The 20,898-nt window shown below is 39.1% G+C and overlaps 1 protein-coding gene across 1 annotated transcript in view; it reads right to left on the minus strand.

Moving 5' to 3' along the window:
* Positions 1-11,677: 11,677 nt before the first annotated feature.
* PRKCE (protein kinase C epsilon) overlaps positions 11,678-20,898 on the minus strand; it is a 286,377-nt gene continuing 277,156 nt past the window's right edge. The window contains exon 15 of the mRNA XM_008496530.2: positions 11,678-14,876. Coding sequence (XP_008494752.1) covers positions 14,730-14,876 — 147 coding nt within the window. The 3' untranslated portion in view covers positions 11,678-14,729. The remainder of the gene's footprint in view (positions 14,877-20,898) is intronic.

The following is a 20,898-nucleotide window of genomic DNA, read 5'->3' on the forward strand; positions in this document are numbered from 1 at the left end:
TGTTAAAACTTACAATAAGAGGGAAAATCATGAACTTCTAGATCCTTGTAAAGAAATCCTTCTTTTTTATAGCTTTCAAATTTAAATTGGCCAAAGAGAAGGAAGGAAGGGAAAAAAAATAAAAAGGGACATGATCAGCAGCACATTGGAGAAGACACGAGTAAATCTTGGCGGGATGTTTGCAAGTACTGCAGGCAAAATTACATCGTTGAGGGCCTGTTATTCAAACAACTGAGATCACATCATTCCTTGACTCTTCAGTGCAGGAATATCACCAATGGCCTGAATACTGACCCTACCCAACTCTGCTAGAGGCCTGCACCTGTGCAGCACAGGAGTATTCGTTCTCATCCTGCCCCATGTTACCTCTGAGTCTATTTGTTCTCACCCTGCCCCACGCTCTCTCTGCCCTGTGGCAGGAGAAAATGGTTCATATGCTCCAAGGGGGGCAAGGTAGGGCAGGGTGAAAAACAAGGCACTCAAATGGTGCAAGAGGTCACAGGAAGCAGCTGCCAGACTTCCACCAGCATCACACACTGGTGGAGGGAATAGCACGCATGACCCAAAGCCATCAGGAAAACAGCCCCAATAGGAGACCAAATACGAGGGTTTTTCTCATGCTCTCCCAAGACATGGTAAAAAAACTTGCATTTTCCTCATCTCACAGTCTCAAGAGGAAAGGAGACATAACAGAATGCTGACTTTATTCCAGAAGTTGTGAGGAAAAGGGGATGAAACAGTGAAACATGAATCTCACATTTCTCATCTCCAAAGAACAGCAGAGGACTCATCAGTAGTCACAGCAGCTACCAACAAAACCACAAGTATTTGCAGTAATTTCCCCCCCCTCCCTCCTCTTGAACAGATCTACTTTGAAAAAAGATTTCAAAGAGTCAATTAGTGTTTGGTCATTGGACATCTGTGACAGAAGATGACTAAGTGAATCAGTAGTTCCTTTCACTTAAAATCACTCATTGTGGGTATTGGGTAGCAGTTGCACAAAAGTGTATGGCTACCTTTATTGTACATGGAAACGAGCTTTCAAAGCCAATGGAGGGACAAATGCTGCTGCTCAGAAAATCCCTTAGCCTCCTGATCAAATCTCTCTTTGATATCCAAAGTGGTGTGTTCCAAGAGCACATGCTATTGGCTGCAACACTATGAAAAGTGGCTGCCTCACATGCAGGACTGTAATTTTGGTGAATCTGTTTCCTTTAACATTCTTACTTTTTGAAGCGATGAGGGAAAAGTGTTGCGGGGAAGAAAAGAAGTGTGAGGTAGCAAAACAAGGCAGAACACCAGGATTTTCTGTCAGTCAGCGCTTGTACCTATTAAAATTCTTTGACAAAGTGAAGAGATGAATTACTGCACTGTTTCTGGAGTCTGATGCAACTCTTTTTGCTCACTCTGAGCATGTAGTCAGCTGGTATCACTGCACTGGCTAGGAGAGCTGTGATTTACACTGAGGGGGATATGAACTCAACAGTTGGATCACAATTTTTGGAACTTTCAAAGCACAACATTAGGCATTTGTTCTTCCAGGATGCATTTTGCCAGACGGTGGTGGGCAAGGAAATTCACCCAGCTTTCCACCTCCATTGAATGTTGGCTGGTGGGTAACTAGTGCTCTGTGCTTACATATAGTTGGTATTATCATCATTGGTCTGCATTGCTGTAATTAAACAATTTCTTTGCTTCTGCTGTGAATGACACTGAATGATTGTATTATTGTAGCCAAAGTCACAGCAGGCAATGGGTCAATGGGTAAAACTGCCCAATGTAAGAAGAAATCTCACCCAACAGCTCAATCTCCAGCTGTTGATGTGAACTGGAGGAAAAAAAATAGAAGGATGAGGAAAGACATAAAATCAGGTTTACAGGAAAATACCCATACATGACTAAACCCAAAGCAAGACACATAATAAAGAGAGTGTTTCTGATGGGTAACTTCTAAATTTCACCATAACTGAAGAGAATGGGCTGCAAAGAGCTTTGGAATTTCACATCTTGCATGCCTCCACTCCACTATATTTGAGACCTGAAACCAACCAAACCAAACACCCCACAAACCCCCTCTACTACAAAGCTACAGGTTTGTCAGCCCCATCATTTATTATTTTCCATACGAAGTAAGTAGGACAGTGGGTGCTGACCTGCACTGCTTCTGCAAGTGCATGGGATCTCTTTGGGAGCCTGATAAGAGCAGCAGGAATGCGTGCCTGTGACCACACAGTCCGTAACATAACTCTGGGGTCTGGTCCAAGTGTGAAGGCTGCAGGGAGCACATTAGCAGGGGTCAGATACAGTTGGGCAATGCTGTTCATATCTGAGTGGAAGTGGTGGCTATTCAGCTCTGGAGGTCACATAGGCTGCTTGTCTGAGGACAAGACATTCTTGGCTGGAATCACTGGCAACTATTCCCTCACTTTTGCTGGGTGGATCAATTTAAGTTTTGTATTTTATCTAGATTCCCTATTGAATATTTCCCAGGAAAACTACAGGCTTTCTTGCTAGGTATTTTTATTTTAAAACACACTTTCAAGAACTTATTTGAATCACTACATTTGAACGGTATCCTCTAATTCATCATGCCAGCACTGGACCAGCACTGACTCCAAGACAGGGCAACATCTCACTGATTCACCAGCATGATTTCCTGCAGCACAGGATTGTTCTTTAGTTATTTCTCACCTTTTGCAACAGTGTCCCATGAGCCTGTCTAGTTAAGAAGAGATAAGGAGACATGAGATGAACTGCATACTTCACCATCCCAGAGAACAGTCTGTCTTTCCTCTTACTTCCACCTTGATATTCCCAGGTCCACAATGGCACCACTTGCCTTTAGTGGTCCAGAATGCACTCAACCCTTCCATGAACTAGGTTCCAGGTTCCAAAAGGACCTTGACAGGCTGGAGAGGTGGGCCCATGCCAACCTCATGAAGTTCAACAAGACCAAGTGCAAGGCCTTGCATCTGGGTCAGGGCAATCCCAAACATTGATATAGGCTTGGCAGAGACTGGCTTGAGAGCAGCCTTGAGGAAAAGGACTTGGGAGTGCTGGTGGATGAGAAGTTCAACATGAGCCATCAGTGTACAGCCCAGAAAGCCAACTGGATCCTTGGATGCATCAAAAGAATCATGGCCAGTAGGTTGAGGGAGGTGATTTCTTCCCCTCTGCTCTGCTCTGCTCTTGTGAGACCCCACCTGGAGCACTGTGTCCAGTTCTGGAGCCCCTTTCACAGGAGGGACATGGATGTGCTGGAGTGTGTCCAGAGAACAGCTGACCAAGGATGATCAGAGGGCAGACTGAGAGAGTCTGAGAACAGACTGAGAGAGTTGGGGTTATTCAGTCTGGAGAGAAGAAGGTTCCAAGGAGACCTTATTGTAGCCTTCCAGTATCTGAAGGGGGCCTGCAAGAAAGTTGGTGAGGGACTTTTTAGGGTGTCATGTAGTGATAGGACATGGGGGGAACGGATACAAATGAGAGGAGGGTAGATTTAGATTGGATGTTAGGAAGAAGTTCACCATGAAGGTGGTGAGACACTGGACCAGGTTGCCCAGAGAGGTGGTGGAAGCCCCATCCCTGCAAGTTTTTAAGGCCAGGCTGGACAGGGCTCTGAGCAACCTGATCTAGTGGGAGGTGTCCCTGCCCATGGCATGGAGGTGGGAACTGGATGATCTTAAAGGTCCCTTCCAACACTGAAAATTCTATGATTCTAATTCAGCCTTCCAAAAGGGCAGAGAACTGAGTCATAAAAAACCCAAAGCAACAAAATAAACAAACAAAACCCAAAAAACCCAAAAAACCTAAAAAACCCCGAACAAAACACCAGCAACAAAAAGAAACAAAACAAAAAACCAAAACCCAAACAAACAAAAACCAAACCCAAGGAAAACAAAACTAAAAAGAGTAGTTTCCTATCAGGCTAGCAAGCTGGATTGGCTCAAAGGAGGTCAGGCAATTGTCAGAGCCAGCAGAAAGCCAGTAGCCCCGACAGGAAACTCCAAGAAGCAGGAAGGGAAACTGCCCTCTTTGTGCAGTGGAGTGTGTTTAATAGACTCTACACACTGTAAATAAGACAGTGGGTGTTCCCCTGCACCATTTCCCATCAGAGCATTTCAGGGAACTCACAAAGGGAGAAGAGGATTTCAGAACAGAGCCTAGCACTCCTGAATCTTGGCTCACAGAGCCCACAAGGTTGGGATGATGTAGCTGAGAGCAGGGAGAGGTAGGCAGGGTCACTTCTTTCAGACACCTTGAGATGACAGGCTGGCTTAACTGACACAGCACAATGCACCTATGAAGAATTTTTGGCCTAAAAAAAAAAGTAAAAAATAAAAAAAGGATTTTGCAAAGTAGCCCATTTTGTCAGCTTGGTCTACCAGTAACATTATGCTAGTTTTCCATTCTGAAAATTCAAGCAAACACAGAGCAGAAATCTGAATGCTAATTAATTAAAATATACTCTGAATACGTATTATATTTGCACTAATGTAATTTTCTATCTTCTGCATGGATGTTAATGAGTTATTAAATAGATCTCATATTTGTTTTGTTGCAGAGCTCTGTTGTATCGCCTTTGATGTCAGAAGAGTTATTCTCTCATTGCTGAATGAATAGTGCACTATCACAATGGCTATAGGCTAATAGTCATAAACTGTCATTATAATTCTTTACCTTATGATTTCCCGACCTTTTCTTGATATTTCCATCATAAAAAAACCATCCATGTTTTCATTGTGTTGGAACATAAAGAACAGCAATATTGGAGGTTCTTTCTTTTCTATATTAGAACAATCATTCTCTACTTTTTTGTGTGTGGGGGAGTCTGGCATACTATCTGCCTAGACTTTTAACACAAAGGCTCTAAAGCGTGGATTTCCTGCAGTGTTTCAAAAACATTGTAATACTTGTTCTAAAAGTTATGCCTTTCCCTTGAAAGAGTTAAATGTGAGAGCCTTATGACTAAACTTTTGGGAAAGAGTTGGATGAGACTGAATCGTTTCACAGGCACAGCCTTTAGGTTTTTACTTAGATGGTAAGGTGTAGATCAGCACTATGATTTGAAACTGTGTATGAACACCCTGGGTTAGCTTTAAAACCAGCTGCAGCCATGCAATCAGCAACCACATTGAGTTCTCAGCTGACTGAAAACTCCTCTCCCTCAGGCAGCAGATAAACATTTGAATGGGCCCCACTGCCCAGGTAATGGTACCCACATTAGGTATTTTAAAAGTAGCTTAGGTGTATCTTGGGGCATGCCTTTGAAGCAGACATCCACTTGGAATTCTTCTTGTTCCCTCCTACACTTAATTTCCATCCAAGATGCAGACCTCCTCCCTCAATCACCTTTCAGCAATCTTCTAACCATTCTCTTTGATCACTGGAAACATCCTCCATTCCAAGCGGGTGTTTCATTTTGGACTGCTACTGCCTTTTCTGTCCTTCCTATTCTCTCTCTTGCTCCTCAGCCCTCCTGCTGCCATTAAAATAACTCTCTTGCCCTTCCACTCAGATCTTTGAATTCCTCCAACAACTTCCCATTCCATGCTAGAGGGAGCTTAAATTGCGTGTCCGCTCGCTCCCGGGATCGCGTGCTAAGGAGGTGCCATGGCTGCTTTACACACTTCCACCAGGAGCTCCTCCAGGGTGGGTGTTTTCCCAGCTGCTAGGCAGGAGATGGCCTCAGCGGTTTCCCCACAATCAGGAGTGCATCTCAAGGTCTTGCATTCTTCCACTTCCAGACTCTTTCACGGAGGAAAGAGTGTTTATTGCTAAGCACAATTTTGCTGTAGTAACGTATGGCTTCCAGCAGAATTCCTGGAATCTGCTGTTTACAAGCAGGGTCAGAGGTTATAGAAATACTTTCAATTTACATATGAATGATATACCAGGAGTTTCTTGCCCGTGCATAGTGTCTAAACTACATGAAAACTGCTTTTTCTACTAGTGCTGATGATCCCCTGGCTCTGAAATCAAATGTTCAGCTGTGTGGACTGTTCGAGTTATTGCTAGATAGTTCAGCAAATGAAAATTAAGAGTCTCCACTTGTCTTCATCACCCAGCCTCTTCTCCCAACATTAAGAAGAGTAAAACCACTAGTAAAGCTCTCATATTTCAAGTCTTCCAGCGGGAGATCCCCTTCTCAGTGTGTCAACCAAATACATGGTGGCAGCTTTATCGTCCACTGCAATATGCTCCTGTAGTGTTTTACTTTTATCATTGGGCAAGCAAGTAAGAAAAAGGATAATGTGACTTAAGGGATGAGCATCTTGGCAGTTCCCCACTTGGCATGGGCTAATGGCTAATGGCTGATACTACATAGAAGGAATATTATAGTATATATAGATAGTATTCTAGAAGAAATTTATTGAGAGGATGTTGTGTGTAAGTTGACTCCTTCTGGAGGAAGGAGATTTCTCTGGTGGTGGGAAAGACTGATGACTTAATGTTGCTTTTGTAGCCCTTCAACTTGTCAAAATAATGGTGTTCTGCAGAGTTTTCCATTTCTTCTCCCAGTGAATTCAGTATGTGTCCAGCTGCTGCCAAACCAAGAAAAGGTGATGTTGGCCCTATATTTGGGAACGGGAAAGCGTGAAAAAAAAATCTGCTCTAGAACATCAGTTTTCCAGTGAGATTCCTACACTCCAAGAGAACTCATCTTGGGGTTACCCAGGGCCTCAATTCAGCAGCTAAGAGCATTTGACAGATTTCACACAACACGGTGCATCAGTAGAGCAGCATCATAAACCATGAACAGGTCTCATAACAGCAAAATTAAGGACCTGAGTTCAGCTCCTGTCCTTTGCAGAGAGATGATAAGAGTGCAGGTGTACTGCTGTAGCATGTAAGGGATTAGCATTGAATTCAGCCAAAGAAAAAAGTCTCTGCATTCTCCCAAGATATAAAGTTTAAAGGTCTTAAATTTGCTTCTAAACAGGACAGTGAACCCCACCTTAATGTACACATTTACCTAAGTGTGATTTCCGTAATCTCTGAGGCCCCTAATCTGTTCACCTTAATCAACTGCATCACTATTTAGAAAAATGGGCCTCCACAAGACTGGTATCTTTGCCTACTTCTCACTGCTCATTAACCAAAAATCAACAAAAAATACTCTTTTTTGATGTACCAAAGACTGAGTAAATAGCATTCCTAGAAAAAAGGTTCTCAAACTTTGCCTGGGTGTGACCATGTTTCAATAAAAAGCTTTGCTCATTGTAAAACCAAGAACTCTTTTGCATTAACTACTGTACCTGATTGCACACAACTTCTGACTGTCTTGGTTTGCCAACTGAGAAGAGGAATGAAGGGGATTTCACGCAGACATGAAGCCCTTTCAGAGCAGACCAACAGTAGGCATTTAGTGAAGCATGGTTTGAAAGTAGGTTGTGCTCAGAAACCCCAGTACAATAGGTGCACCTTTCCCCACGCTCTTTTCCTAGCATCAACACAGTAACAAGCAAAAATTCATCGCTGCACCTCGTTTCAGCCTGATGATTTGTAGGATGGCCACAATAGTATCTCTCCCTCTGCACAGTTTTGAAGTCTCAATGCCACTTATTTCAATGAAAACAGAACATTGCTTAGGCAACTGCACTCATTGTTCTCTATGTGAAAGCACAAATAATGAGTGCATTTCTGACAGACATACTTCGTCCTGTCAATGCTCCTGTCTCTCCCTCTCTGTAATTGTCACCATCTTAGAGAAATATTTGAGCAGGGCTATACTCATTGTCAGTCAAGAAACATCCAGCTACAAAATGTGACCAAACAAACCTAGCAGCTTGTGTATGCCAAAAACAGGACCCCTGTTCTTTAGCAGAATCACACAATTATGGGAGTTGGAAGAGACCTCTAGAGATCATCTGGCCCAACTCTCCCACTAAAGCAGGATCACCCAGAGCACATTACAGAGGCTGTTTTGAGTATCTCCAGAGGACTCCACAACCTCCCTGGGCAGCCTGTTCCAGTGCTTTGCCACTTTCATAGTAAGGTTTTTTCTTATGTTTAGATGGAACTTCCTATGTTCCAGCTTGTGCCTGTTGCCCCTCATCCTGTCACTGGGAACTACTGAAAAGAGTCTAGCTTCATCTTGCTTGCACCCACACTATAGATACTTATGGATATTAACAAGGTCTCCCCTTAGCCTTCTCTTCTCCAGGCTAGAGAGTCCCAGGTCTCTCAGCCTTTCCTCATAAGAGAGATACTTCAGTGTCCCAGTCATCTTTGTTGCCATCCACTGGACTCTCTCCAGTAGTTCCCTGCCTCCCTTGAACTGGGACAGAATCACAGAATTACAGGATTTACTTTCCCCCTTTCAGCACCAACCTTGGATGTATGGCATCTTTGGGTAACATTTTGTCCTAACAGGTTTGGAGAAATGAGAATGTACTTTGGCACAGAGCAGTGCCAGCCTGGCTGATGTTACTAGTAGCTTATGTCTTATGGTCACGCTACCTCCTGTAGTGCATAAGACACCAGATCAAACTGGGAGCATTGGATGGTAATGGCCAAGTGTACACAATGCTCAATTCAGCTCTCAATCCAGTGCCCACATCAGCAATAGACTCCAGGTCACTGACTTTCTTCCTAACTGTTTTTTTTCCAAGGATTAAACATCTGTGTACAACATGACAGTTCTTTAATGCTTTTCCAAATTTTGGACAGTCTTGCATAACCATTTCACAATATTTATAGTGGCAGCTTGTGTTCCACCTCAGGCTGCTGCTTTTATCTCCTGCTTCCACAGCAATGATGAGGTAAAATGAATGATGGAGTGGAAACTACCTGGGCACATATACACATTTTCCCAATGTGTTAAGAGAACCTTTATCTTTCTCCCCTTCATTGTAGTTAATGTGTCAAAAGAAAGGGTATTCAAGAACATAATGCAAGCCTCTATTGATAGGAGCAGAGCATGTTCCATATCTTGATTTTGAAAAAATATTTGTTGCACACAACGTTCTAATAGGCCAGCTAGGGAAAGACAGTTTACCATAGCTATATACAGGGGTTCAAAAGCAGTAGGAAAACCACACTGGGAGGTAACCATCAAAGGTTTACTGCTAAAATGGAAGCCTGTACTGAGAGAGAATTTGACACTGTTTTACACGGGTTAAATTCCTATTTAACCTATTTTTTTAAGTCCTGGACATAACCGAGTTTCATTATGACTTGAGAATCTAATAGAGAGCACACAGATTTACAACTGACACTAATGTCAGGAGGCCTGCAAAATAATAGAGAACGAATTTGGATTAAGAAAAAGAGATGTAAAAATGTATCAGAAAACACACCAGAACATACTAGTCATTATAATGATCCATGTTGCAACCACACACCAAATATTACGTGGAAGACTCCTCCCCATCATCAAAAGTATTAGAGCAGAAGTATAAAAGATTCAGAAAAAATTGACACAGATGACCAAAAATACGGTATGTGTTTGTATGAAGCCTTTTTATGGAAACAGGAAGACTTATTCTGATGGAGAACTAGATCAGAAAGGATGTATCAATGACTTATAAAATTCTGAGTGGTGTGAAAAGGGTGCATAGTGAATGACTACTTATTCTCTTCCGCAGGAAGGTGCAGGCAGCAAAAAATGGGATTATGTTTCAGTCAGAATAAACAAAAGGAGATAATTTTTCATACAATGGTTAGCTGACCTATGTAGCTCTTTCTCACAGCACGTTTTGCATGCAAGAAGTTGACATTGTTCAAAAACTTATCACCAAACAAGAGTTAATTCAGAGGAATTAATAAAGACACCACCATCTACTTCATAACACCATGGAGTCAAACTGCAGCAGGCAGAATACCATCTCATGCTTTCTTGTTCTTAGATTTTTTTCATAGATATTTTCTATTGGTTATACTTCTATACCTCTATCACTACCATCCAAGCTGACTTCTTGATTTCTAGAAAGTGCACATTTCTGCTTAAACTACTGATGACTGCCAAGATCAGAATACCTGACCTGACCAGTGTTTGGTTTGACCCACCATGGCTGCTCACACCTTCCTAAGATAATATGAACACCATATTTACATCACTCAGATGAAAAGTCTCTTGCACCTGAGAGGTCCACTCAGATCCAACTCATTCTCATCTTCTCCTCATGCCCAGGATGAGGCATGTTAACCCCACTTGTTTTTAATTAAAAACTGTTTTGCTTAAATAGCATATATAGATGGAGACCCCAACCAAATTTCTGTAGCTTTTTTGTTAAGTCAACATATTATTCAACACTTCATTTCACTATTGGATAATTATTCTGATTTTGATCAGTTTGTTTAGGTATTTATATTGATTTATTCATGTACCTGACCAGACTAGTAGGAGGCTAAAAACATTTTTGTCTGTAAAGTGATCTAATATTCCCTGCATGGAAGGCCACAGAAGCAGGCAGATACATGCTGAGACTTTCTGCCTGAACTTTTAGTACCACATTTCCAGCACTGACGGTTAAACAGACAGTGACTCATTTTTCTTCAAACGACTGCTGTCTTTCCAAATTGTGCAGTCCATCAGCAAGGATTAAAACAGTTCCTAACAGACATTAGTTACAGCATTATGAGAAAACCTGACATGAACTGATGTATTTGGAGACCAGCTGATGCTTACTGTTTGTAAGATGATGCAAAAGGTACCCAGAAAATCAAGAAGTTAAATAGTTGTTTAACTGGTAAAATCAGCGTGACAAAGCTTATGCTAATGTTGTCAACACACAGGGTTTAGAAGGTGTTCATAGGCACCAAACATGTTCGGTGACTTTAAGAAGACTCATCGTGAAGGGAAAAAATGGAGGTTTATGAAGAAGCTGCAATTTGAGCAGAAAACACTATTCAGACTATTATTTTCCTTTTTTTTTTTTTTTTTTTTTTTTTTTTTTTTTTTTTTTTTTTTTTTTTTTTTTTTCCCCCCAAAAAAGCTAGTTAGTATACCTAGGTATATATATGAGTTATATTCATATATATATGAGTTATATGTAAAATTCTCAGTGGCATGACTATTTATACCTAGGCACACTAACAGGATATTGTTCACTGGAACTACTGTCAGAGTATGCTGACAGATGGTCTACTAAAACAGAAGTTGAGAATTTTAGACCACAAAAATGGAAAGTAGTTGAGGTGCAAACTGAAACACAATCAAACACTGAAATATTTCAAAGAGTGTCACATTGACAGATTAATTTAAATAAATACTATAACAAGCTCTATGACCCAAATTAATTAAATGTATGCATACTATTAATCCCTCTAATCAATCCAAAGAGACTAAAGCTGTCTTGTGTTTGGACACAAAATGCCCTACTGAAGAGAACTTGAACAACACAGCTAAACCGGGTGATGGGAAAAGACAGAACTCAGTGACCATTATGTAGTTGGTAAGTAGAAAGTCTGTAAACTCACCTTCTTGGTGTTTTTGAGGTACATTTTCTAATTGCACAAGATAAACAGTAATCACACACTGTTACCTGTGTTTCTCTTGGGTGCTTACTGCTTCACAGATGAGGCTCCTGTTAGCAAGTCCTTCCTTTACAAAAATGTCCACTCCTAAAAGACAAGTTCACAGAATTTTGTACACAAGTAACAGGAAAAATATCCACCCTTCGTCTTTGTTTCTTCCTCATTAGGAAATACTCAGGAAAACTTTGGGGGAAAAAAATAAGATTTAACATCATTGTATTTATTAGGTTCCAAAACAATACACATTCACATCCTTTTGAATACAGTACATTTGGCACAGTAATAATGTTTACGATGAAATAACACTAATGAATGGCAAGAGATTCAAATTACATCCATGAGAAAAAAAAAGTCTGTACAAATGAATCCTTACAATAAAAAAAAAAACAAACCTACCCCCCAACTGAATAAATTTTATAGTTAGCCAGAACTATTCTTCACATAATTTAAAAAGAGGTAATTTGTAAGCCTTTTTGGAGAGAATTATTTTTTACCCTATGGAGAAAAATGTGTTTCCATTCTTTACAAAGTCTGTTTGGGAGGAAAACCAGAAACAATGGATTCTTTATAGTTATTATTATTAATAATCTTTTTGGCATTTTGCACTCATTTTACAAAGAAGGAACAGGAAAGATTTTACAGAACAGGCAGAAATGTAACAGAATGTCCATATTTAAGAATTGTCTTTAAAAAATGTTCAAGGTAACAGACAAACCTTCTGATGTAAACCCAATGCAGAGGATCTAACTACTTATATTGAAGAAATATCTGCCCATACAGAAGTTTTTCTCTCCTTGATGTTTCTCTTAGCATCCTACAAACCAATGCAGGTGCTGAGGCCTCTGGAAATACTGATGTTCACTGATTATCTTCATGTTAGAAACAGGAATACAGTCTGCACAGCTTGCTTACAAAAGCTTTATGGGATGCTTTTACTCCTTCAAAATAGACAGTCAGATTTTTGTGTAAAGGCCTCTTGTTGTACAAACAGTAGTGCATTATCTGGTAACTCCTCTTTCTAGCCAGTCTACTCACCTATGGAAAAAAATGCTTTAGCATTGTGATCAGTTCTTGCCTGGATGTCAAAAGCTAACCATGATGAGAAATAAAAAGAGCCAGTGGTGAGACAAAAACTGATGGGCAGTTCTACAATACATTTCTAAAAGAGAAAGAAATTTAAACATTGAGATGATGCAATCATTAAGATGTTTCTGTGCTGGTACTCAGCTCCAGAAGCTAATCTTTTCCCAGTACAAAAGATTACTGAAGATAAATTAAATTAAACTAAAGGCTTGATCCATTATTACACCTGTAGGCCAGACAACAAATTAATTGATATATCATAATATTTAATATTTTGAAATAATCATAAGAATATATATAATAATTACACCTGAGTTTTAAAAACAAAACAAAATGGAACTGAATGTTGTCATCAGTAACAGGCTATGAGCAGCCAGATGCAAAACTGACACAAACTCATCTGCTTGAGACCAAGATTCTCTCTTAGAGCCAATGATTCCCACTTTGTCCACCGTGACTTGTAACATTCCTTTCTCTTTCCGAGCTCTATCATGTCAGAATAGAGTTGAAGAGAACTATACAAGAGATTTAGTATAGCTTAATATATGTCTACATCTTTTTATAACAAAAACCTCATCTCTCTGACAGTAACTTGAACCAATACACATACAAGAGTATTGCACATGGACATTATTATAATTATTCTTTCATAGACTAACATTTTAATAGTATGCCTGAACATGCAGCAGTTGATACCTCTATATTCAATGAATTCCACAGGCCTTGCAGCAAACACTATATACAAAATCTCACCTGTACAAAAGGCAAAAAAGCTTCGTTAGTGCCACTTTGCCAATCACAAGTATATATATTTTTGTGCAGCTGGAAATCCATGTGCAACAATTAAAATGGATTCCAATGACTGCTCACTCAGTCCAGTAAAATATATAATAAAATGACCTCAGCGATACATGTACACAAAAAAAAAAAAAAAAAAAAAAAGAAAAGAAAAAAAAATCAAACCACAGGGTACTCCTGGAAATATAAGTACATAACACTGTTAGCGTATCTACAGGAGGTAACTTCACATTAGTCATATTATCCACATGAGTTACCATTTCAATTCATACACAAAAAAATTCAATGTACAACTTTCAGTAATGTCAGTTTGTGAATGTTTGATCTTCAGTTTTTTAATACACTTCCACATAATGCATGTGTAGACTTATTTTGTGCCTTCTAAAAGCTGATTTCTCTTTAGATTTTAAACATAACAAACAACAAACACAGTAGTATTATGGTTTTGTAGAAATGTGCAAAAGTAACACACTGCTGAAAAAATAAATATAAATTAAAAAATGATTTATCAACTTAAAGTGGAAAAGGCAAATTTATGTTTATAATTAATTTTACATGAAAAATTAACTGTAAACATTTGCAAGCTTGCCATCATAGTAATAATTCATTAAATGGATATTAAAATTGGTAACATGGATAGTAAACCCAATTGCTTGAAAAACTCTAAAATGCTTATGTATAGCTATGTTAAAGTACTACAGGCCTTTTATTCTTTAGCCCTTTAATAGCTATCCATATAGCATCTATTTCCTGCTTTAAATAAAATTTATCTTTGTGACTCTTCTTATTCCTAAGATTTCCATAAATTGAATGAGGAACTTCATCGATAACCTTAATTGATGTGCTTCTTATTAAGTTTGTACTTCACTACAATAAATTTTTACTTGCAAATTACACCTCCACAAAGGCTTTGCCTAATGAAGGACAACACATTATTTATCAGATCTCACCATAACCACCAGTGCAGAAGAAACAGTTCCACCTTCTTAGCTTAAATACCTATGACAATTACAAAATGTGATCTGCTAAACTGTCTTTAATAGCATGGTTTCATTTTCCATGGAAAAGGTGTAATTTTGTCCTCTGTGGAGATCTTAGGAATAAAAGAAAAGTTGCAAATATATGGCAGTGTGTTACATCTACAATTTCTGATACAAAATTATTTTGCATTGCTTTGTGAGACAGAAATTAAGAGTGCTTTCAGGTCAGAAGATTAAAGGAAAAAAAAACCAACAATAAATATATACTTTAGCTGGGGATATGGGCTCAGGGTAAAAAAAGTAGTTCTTTATCTACTGAGTCTCAGTAATTTGATGATCTCTTCAGAATCACTTCTTGCAGCATCACTCAATTGGTCAGCCTAACGTTGTCTATGGCAGTAGCTCTTCTCCAAAATAAGAGAACCCTTTAAATTCTTCTTGATTGATTTGCTTTATAATTGTCTCATCCACTAGCGTTAATACTGGTTCTTCTCGTGTAAAGTCTTGATCAAAGTTATTTACATCCCTTTTGGTTTTCTGAGAAGAAAAATATAAACAAGGTGAGTGATAAAACAGCACAGTAAAATAAAAGGTACTCTCCCTCCTCTCCATCCCCCTCCCCCCCCAAAAGGCTGAATTTTCTGGAATGATTGAAATAAAAGAGAAGCTACTCCACACAAAGAATAACAGATGTATGAGAGAAGCTACAGGAGCAAGTACTGTAAATGAGTTCAGGAGAGGCCACAGAAGCAGTACTATAAATGAGTTCCCAGAGACTCGCAGGTCTCTCACAGGTGAAGGAATAGCAGTATGATGGTAAATAAAGCAGGAAGCTGAGATTAGGAGTAGTTTATAAAAGGCTTTGGCATAGTAGGTGGTATGGCTGTTTCCTCTTAGATTTGAACATAGCATCTCACTTCAGAGCCACAGAGTGAACTGATTTAATTGATTTCCCCACAATCTAGCCTACTGTTTCAACAACTTAACTGTTTCCTTATAGCTGCAAGACTCAGTTTTAAAATCAAACGTAGGACTTGAAACAGCTTTCAGTCCAAAATCCTTGAGTTTCAAATTGGCTACTAAGACTTCCTAATGCAATTGAGTGTCATTCAGAGCACCATGGTAAAGTGTGAAATTCTGGTTCCAGTGAAATCTGCCTCAGAACACTTCTTTATTTCAATGGAATCAGCATTTCCCCACTGAAGTCTAAAACATCTCTCTCTTCCAGTCAAGTTGGATCAACCATTCACAACTGTACATCCTGTGGTTAGGATAAGATGTTATCAACAAGAGACAGCCCTGGGGAGGCCAACTTCTCCTCAGCACACATGGCATTGACCATCTTTGTCCAGTTACATGTAAAAAACCTGAAGGCTACAGGGGAAAACATTCCCCATTGTCATTCCTTTGAAACTTGCATTGTTCATGTTTTCCATGTTAGTGGCCTATTTCAGGCATGTACAGGTTCAGAGAACTGGAACAAGTATTTTCCTTTACACTGTCTCTTTCCTCTTTGTTTCATGAAACCTACTGGTTACCTGAATGATAACTAATGGAGGAATATTGAAGACTAACTTTGTGTCCATCCTGCACATGTCTGAGATTAAGATGATACCAGAAATAGAACAGCTATTTGACATGCAAAGTAAAATGACAAAATCATAAAGTTATACATCAAAAAGTACATTCCTGTATTCCAAATGGGATATATGACTTCTTTCAATGCAGGAAAATTTTTCTCTGAAATACATATATGTAATTTCTTCATCAGCTCTACTAAAGCACTAAACCAAATAATTGTCTTTGTCGTAATTATAAAATGGTCATAGCAACCTTCAGTTTTACTGTTTGCAAGAACTTTATCGATCCAAGGAAAAAGGGCTATATAAATGCAAGAGACAGTCACTTGTAAACCAAGCACTAAGTGTGGGCAACCAAAATTCCACATCCTCTGTCTACAGAAGTCCATTAAAAGGAAAGGAATATGGACCTATAACATACAAATTTGCTTACATGGCTGACATTTTAAATGTTTACTTCATACATAAAAAATGGACATAAAGTGTATCTGACCCGTGTACTCTGAACTGCATGAGGGGAATGGCTTTGGGCTTTATGGCTTTTTTCCCAGTCTTTTTTCCCACTTGGGCAACTACTGTGAAATCAGATTGAAATTCTGTATGAATTTTAAAGTTCATTACACTACAACTACATCTATATTCTTATTGTTCCCTATGTTCAACTGTAGTATTTTCACACACATTCACACACATACACAATAAATTTGCTACAGGATCAGTTACTAAAGCAGAAGGAGGTAAGTGAATATTTGTATCTAGTAGAATTGAAGTCAGACTGGCTGAGGAAAAATACAATAGATATTATTTTAAGGATTTCATAATGAACTTACTTTCAAATTGTGTTATTTTCTTACTGGGGCTATAAGAATTTGATGACTGAGTTCTCAAAGCCTACCAGGGCAATTAATTCCCAATAGCTAATTTTTTTCCAGAAAGCCACCTCTAAGATTTGTAAAAGTGTTATGTGAACAAGAGCACAGATGAGGACATCTGTCCCAGCACTGGTGCACCTAAATCCTATTGATCAAAACCAATTGCACTTCCAGTAGTGCTTTGAATCCCAAATACTTCTGAAACAACCAAGGTATTTGCTCGTATTTAAAAGCCTAGCATGTCTTGAAATGCATTCCTTCAAGAAGACCAAAGAAGAAAATAGAAGTTTTTGCTTTCCCAGATTTATAATTCCATGCCTTTTTGTAGCATAGATGTAAATCCATCCTATTTATTAATGGGACATGTACAGAGAAATCTAAGATTGCAAGGATACCCCAGCAAGCCTTTAACAAACCAAATTAAATAAATCCCAGGGAACAAAAGGGAGTGTATCAAGCCATTCAAGACAAAAGGTAGAGTTCATAACAAGTGCTTCTTTTCAACAGAAAGATTTATTTGAGAAACCCTCCTTAGCTACTTAGGCACTTTCTTCCTGAAGCTAGGCCTATTTTGTAAGTCTCCATCTACAAAGATGAAACAGGTCTGACAGCATTTCTGCTACTACTGCTATTTTAATGCGCTTGTACTGTCAATACTATATGGGCAAACAACAGGAACCAATATATATTTGCAGCATGAGGGCTCAGGATGAAGGTATGAAGGGCTGCAGCTGTCAGCTAGCAGAGAAGCTGAGAAAAGAAACACCTGCAAAGTAAGTATATGAAGGAAACAGAGTGCAGCTATTACCCAACTTTGAACATCAAAAAAATTATGAAGAAAAAAAGGAAAAATATTTAGACTGGCTGGCAAATGCATCATTAAAAACGCAGTAAATAAATGCAAGGGATTCTGTTTGTTTAGGCTGCACTTTCTGAGACTTTGGGATACATTACTTCTGGCTTTTCAAACTTTTTCCAGGTAAGTCTTTCTCTGTTTCAGATCACTGCAGAAATGAGGGTTAGTAGGAAAAAAAGGGACCTCTACAATCACAGTTGTCCACCCAAACAGTAAAATTCAACTAGGTTTTTGATGCTACCTTTTTTCTCTTTAGACCAGCCAAACATCTTGTGTTCAGCACAGGTCAGTGCTACACAAGAGCAGGGGCAGAGAAGCCACCCAAGAGCATCCAACAACAGGGGCCAAATTCCACACCCTACCAAAACTTCTCTACATGCAGCTGCCATTCTCCACAGCAGGCAGCATGTGGGCTGTGGAGGAGCCTGAGAAAGGGCAGCAGCAGTGCCACAGCACTTGCCTGCCTCTAAATGACTTGGTGGACTCTGATTCTAAGCCTCATCTGAAAAATGGCATCTCCACCAGTAAGGTATCTCTGATAGTGAGAAGGAATAATGACTCACTACCTCTTGTGCAGGAAATTTGCCAGCTAGTTGATATTTTGTTTTTTTTCCAGCAGTGTGAATACTTCACAGGTCTCCTGTCTGACCCAGTGGGTGACCTGCTTATCCTAGGAGACATGGTGGACCTGCTTCATGTGGGTGATAGGATCTGGTTAGGTGTAACACCTGTACTATGGAAACAGAACCCCTTGAATGAATAAATAGTAACATGAGCTACTACCCATCAAAGATGACAATTTTAAAGTCAAAGTCATGGTTTATTCTATTCAAAGATTACTACTAATGTTCAAAGAGCTAAAAATACTAGAAATTTTAAGACTCTCTCTTCATAAAACACCATTTAAACATCTTTCCTGGATGGCTCCATACAATAAAGCAATATTGTTTTATGAGGTTTTATTTCAATAAAAAATTCATTTTTTACCTGCAGTCAGACTCAAGCCTAAAAATACTTTCCAAAACATGCTTAATGAACTGGATTTTCACAGTCTGAGATACTGTCAGCACAGAAGTGCAGCTTGGCCTTTCTATACCACTGAATGAAACATCCTTAACTTTACTCCACTGCAATTTCCTGCCACTAGAAGCGCTTGATACCTTTCAGGTATTTTCAAACCCATGGTGAAATCCTGGAGTTCAACACTTGTTTGGGAAGCTTCAGCAGAGAAGCCTCCCAGTCTGGCAGAGAAGCCTGGCAGTGCCAGGCAGCATGTCAGACATCAGGCACATGAAATCTGGGTGAGAAGCTTCTAAAACTGTAGTGTGGGACAGCAGGGATGGGACACATAGCAAGATTTGCACCTTGTCATATGTATTACACTGTAGTATTTAATTTTATCCAGATTTTTGCTTCAGCAAGAAATGATTCTCACTTTTTTCCCACACAGTATCATCAAGAAGAAATTTGTAGATCAGTGTCATCAGTTTGAATATTTTTTATTTACCTCACAGTTTATAAGGTTTTCTAATTATTTTTCTCTAGAAAGTCAAGACATCAAGCAAACTGGTTTCAAGTACAAGGTTTTGTGGCTAATCTCACCTCTCAATGTCCTCTCATTCACCTCTTTATCATGGCAGCAAAAACCATAACTCAGGCAAAGACCACTTTGCACCAATGAATGAATTTATTTTCATAAAGGTTTAGTAGTTTCTAAATGGTTGAGAATAACTGTAATGTCACTTATGGACATAACTCTATATACAGAAATTTAGTATGATTTCTGTGAAACATGCTGAGTAGCAGAACGCTTCAGGCCTACCTTTCTGTTTATCCTGGTGGAGGCTCTTCACAGTAGCTGTAAACCTTAAGAATCTTTGTCTGTATTAGAAGTATTTCTTAAAATGCCTTATTTCAGAAGATATGAATATGTTATCTGAGAAACTTTACAAGTTACTGCATTTCTTCAGCATGTTAATGGCTCTATTCAGATATGGAAGAGTTACAAGCATTTAGATGTGAGCTGCAGTATATTCAACAGAAGATTATGATGATAAAAGGGGTTTTGAATCCGGGTAGTTTTTACAAGTATACTAACATTAATTACTTCCAAGGTGAGGGTGAGATTTTGTGCTCGTAGATTATGCTTTAATTAGGTGTAAAGGTCGCCAAATTAAGATAAGTAAGTGGGAAAAAAGTCCACTCAATAAAGATTTTAATAGATAGAGGAAACAGTAGTTGAAAAGCATGCCAAGCTATGCAATCCACAAGTTAATCTATTATGGAAGTACACAGATATTTAATAAATACTAAGTTAATTCACAGAACTAAGAATTTTAAAAGGGACCATTTGTGATCCAGTAAACTGAAACCACCTTCATATTGAAGGGAATGTGAAATGGGCCATTAGGAAGGAGGAACAAACTAAACAATTAAAGGGTACAAGCATTTAATGACTACATGGCAGCATGACAGCCTTGGTATTTCACTTTTGCACAGCCTTTCTCCCATCCTACACCCCAAAATCACCACAACAAAAGAAACAGGAAGGAAAACTAAATCAAAGCTTTTCAGGTTCACTGACAACCACCCCATGTTAGCAGTCTGGGCAATGAGCCTCACTTAGAAGTCACTGTAAAGCTGTTGTCCCCTATGGCCATGCTTGGTTATGGCTTTAGCATGGATGAGTACAAAACACTAAAGCTAAATATGCCCAGTCTGCTTTGATCATAGCCTGATTGTTAAAGCAAACAGTTACCTCTGTGTAAAACATAGATGGAGACACATTTCCCAGGACCTGCACGGATGTCAGTATTGCAGCTTCTCACCTTCAATATCAAGATCCATCTTGTGCACCTAATCAGGGCTTGCTTTGACTATGACTTAAAAATGACATAACCACTGCAGATAAACTATGCTATGGTAGAATACAAGGAGGTTTTTTTAGAGTGAAAAAAATTGCAGGGGAAGAGTGCCAACTTCTGCATGTCTACACTGTATTTTCCCCTTATGGTAGGTTTCTTTGAGGCTTTAACTACATGGGAAACAATTTTATCTCCCTTCTTGGGATGTGGAGCAAATGTGAGAAGTGAAAGTAATGGAACAATCATACCCTTCATCAACATAATCCAACTCCTACTGCAAATTTTATGACCCACTCTGCAGTGCAGATTTTATAGGTGTGTCTCTCTGATTCACATTATACTGGCAAACCTCCATTGATATCCTCAACTGCTCTGAAGTCCTGAGCA

This window comes from Calypte anna, chromosome 3 (genome assembly GCF_003957555.1).
Source record: "Calypte anna isolate BGI_N300 chromosome 3, bCalAnn1_v1.p, whole genome shotgun sequence".
In the NCBI taxonomy this organism is placed as follows: Eukaryota; Metazoa; Chordata; class Aves; order Apodiformes; family Trochilidae; genus Calypte; species Calypte anna.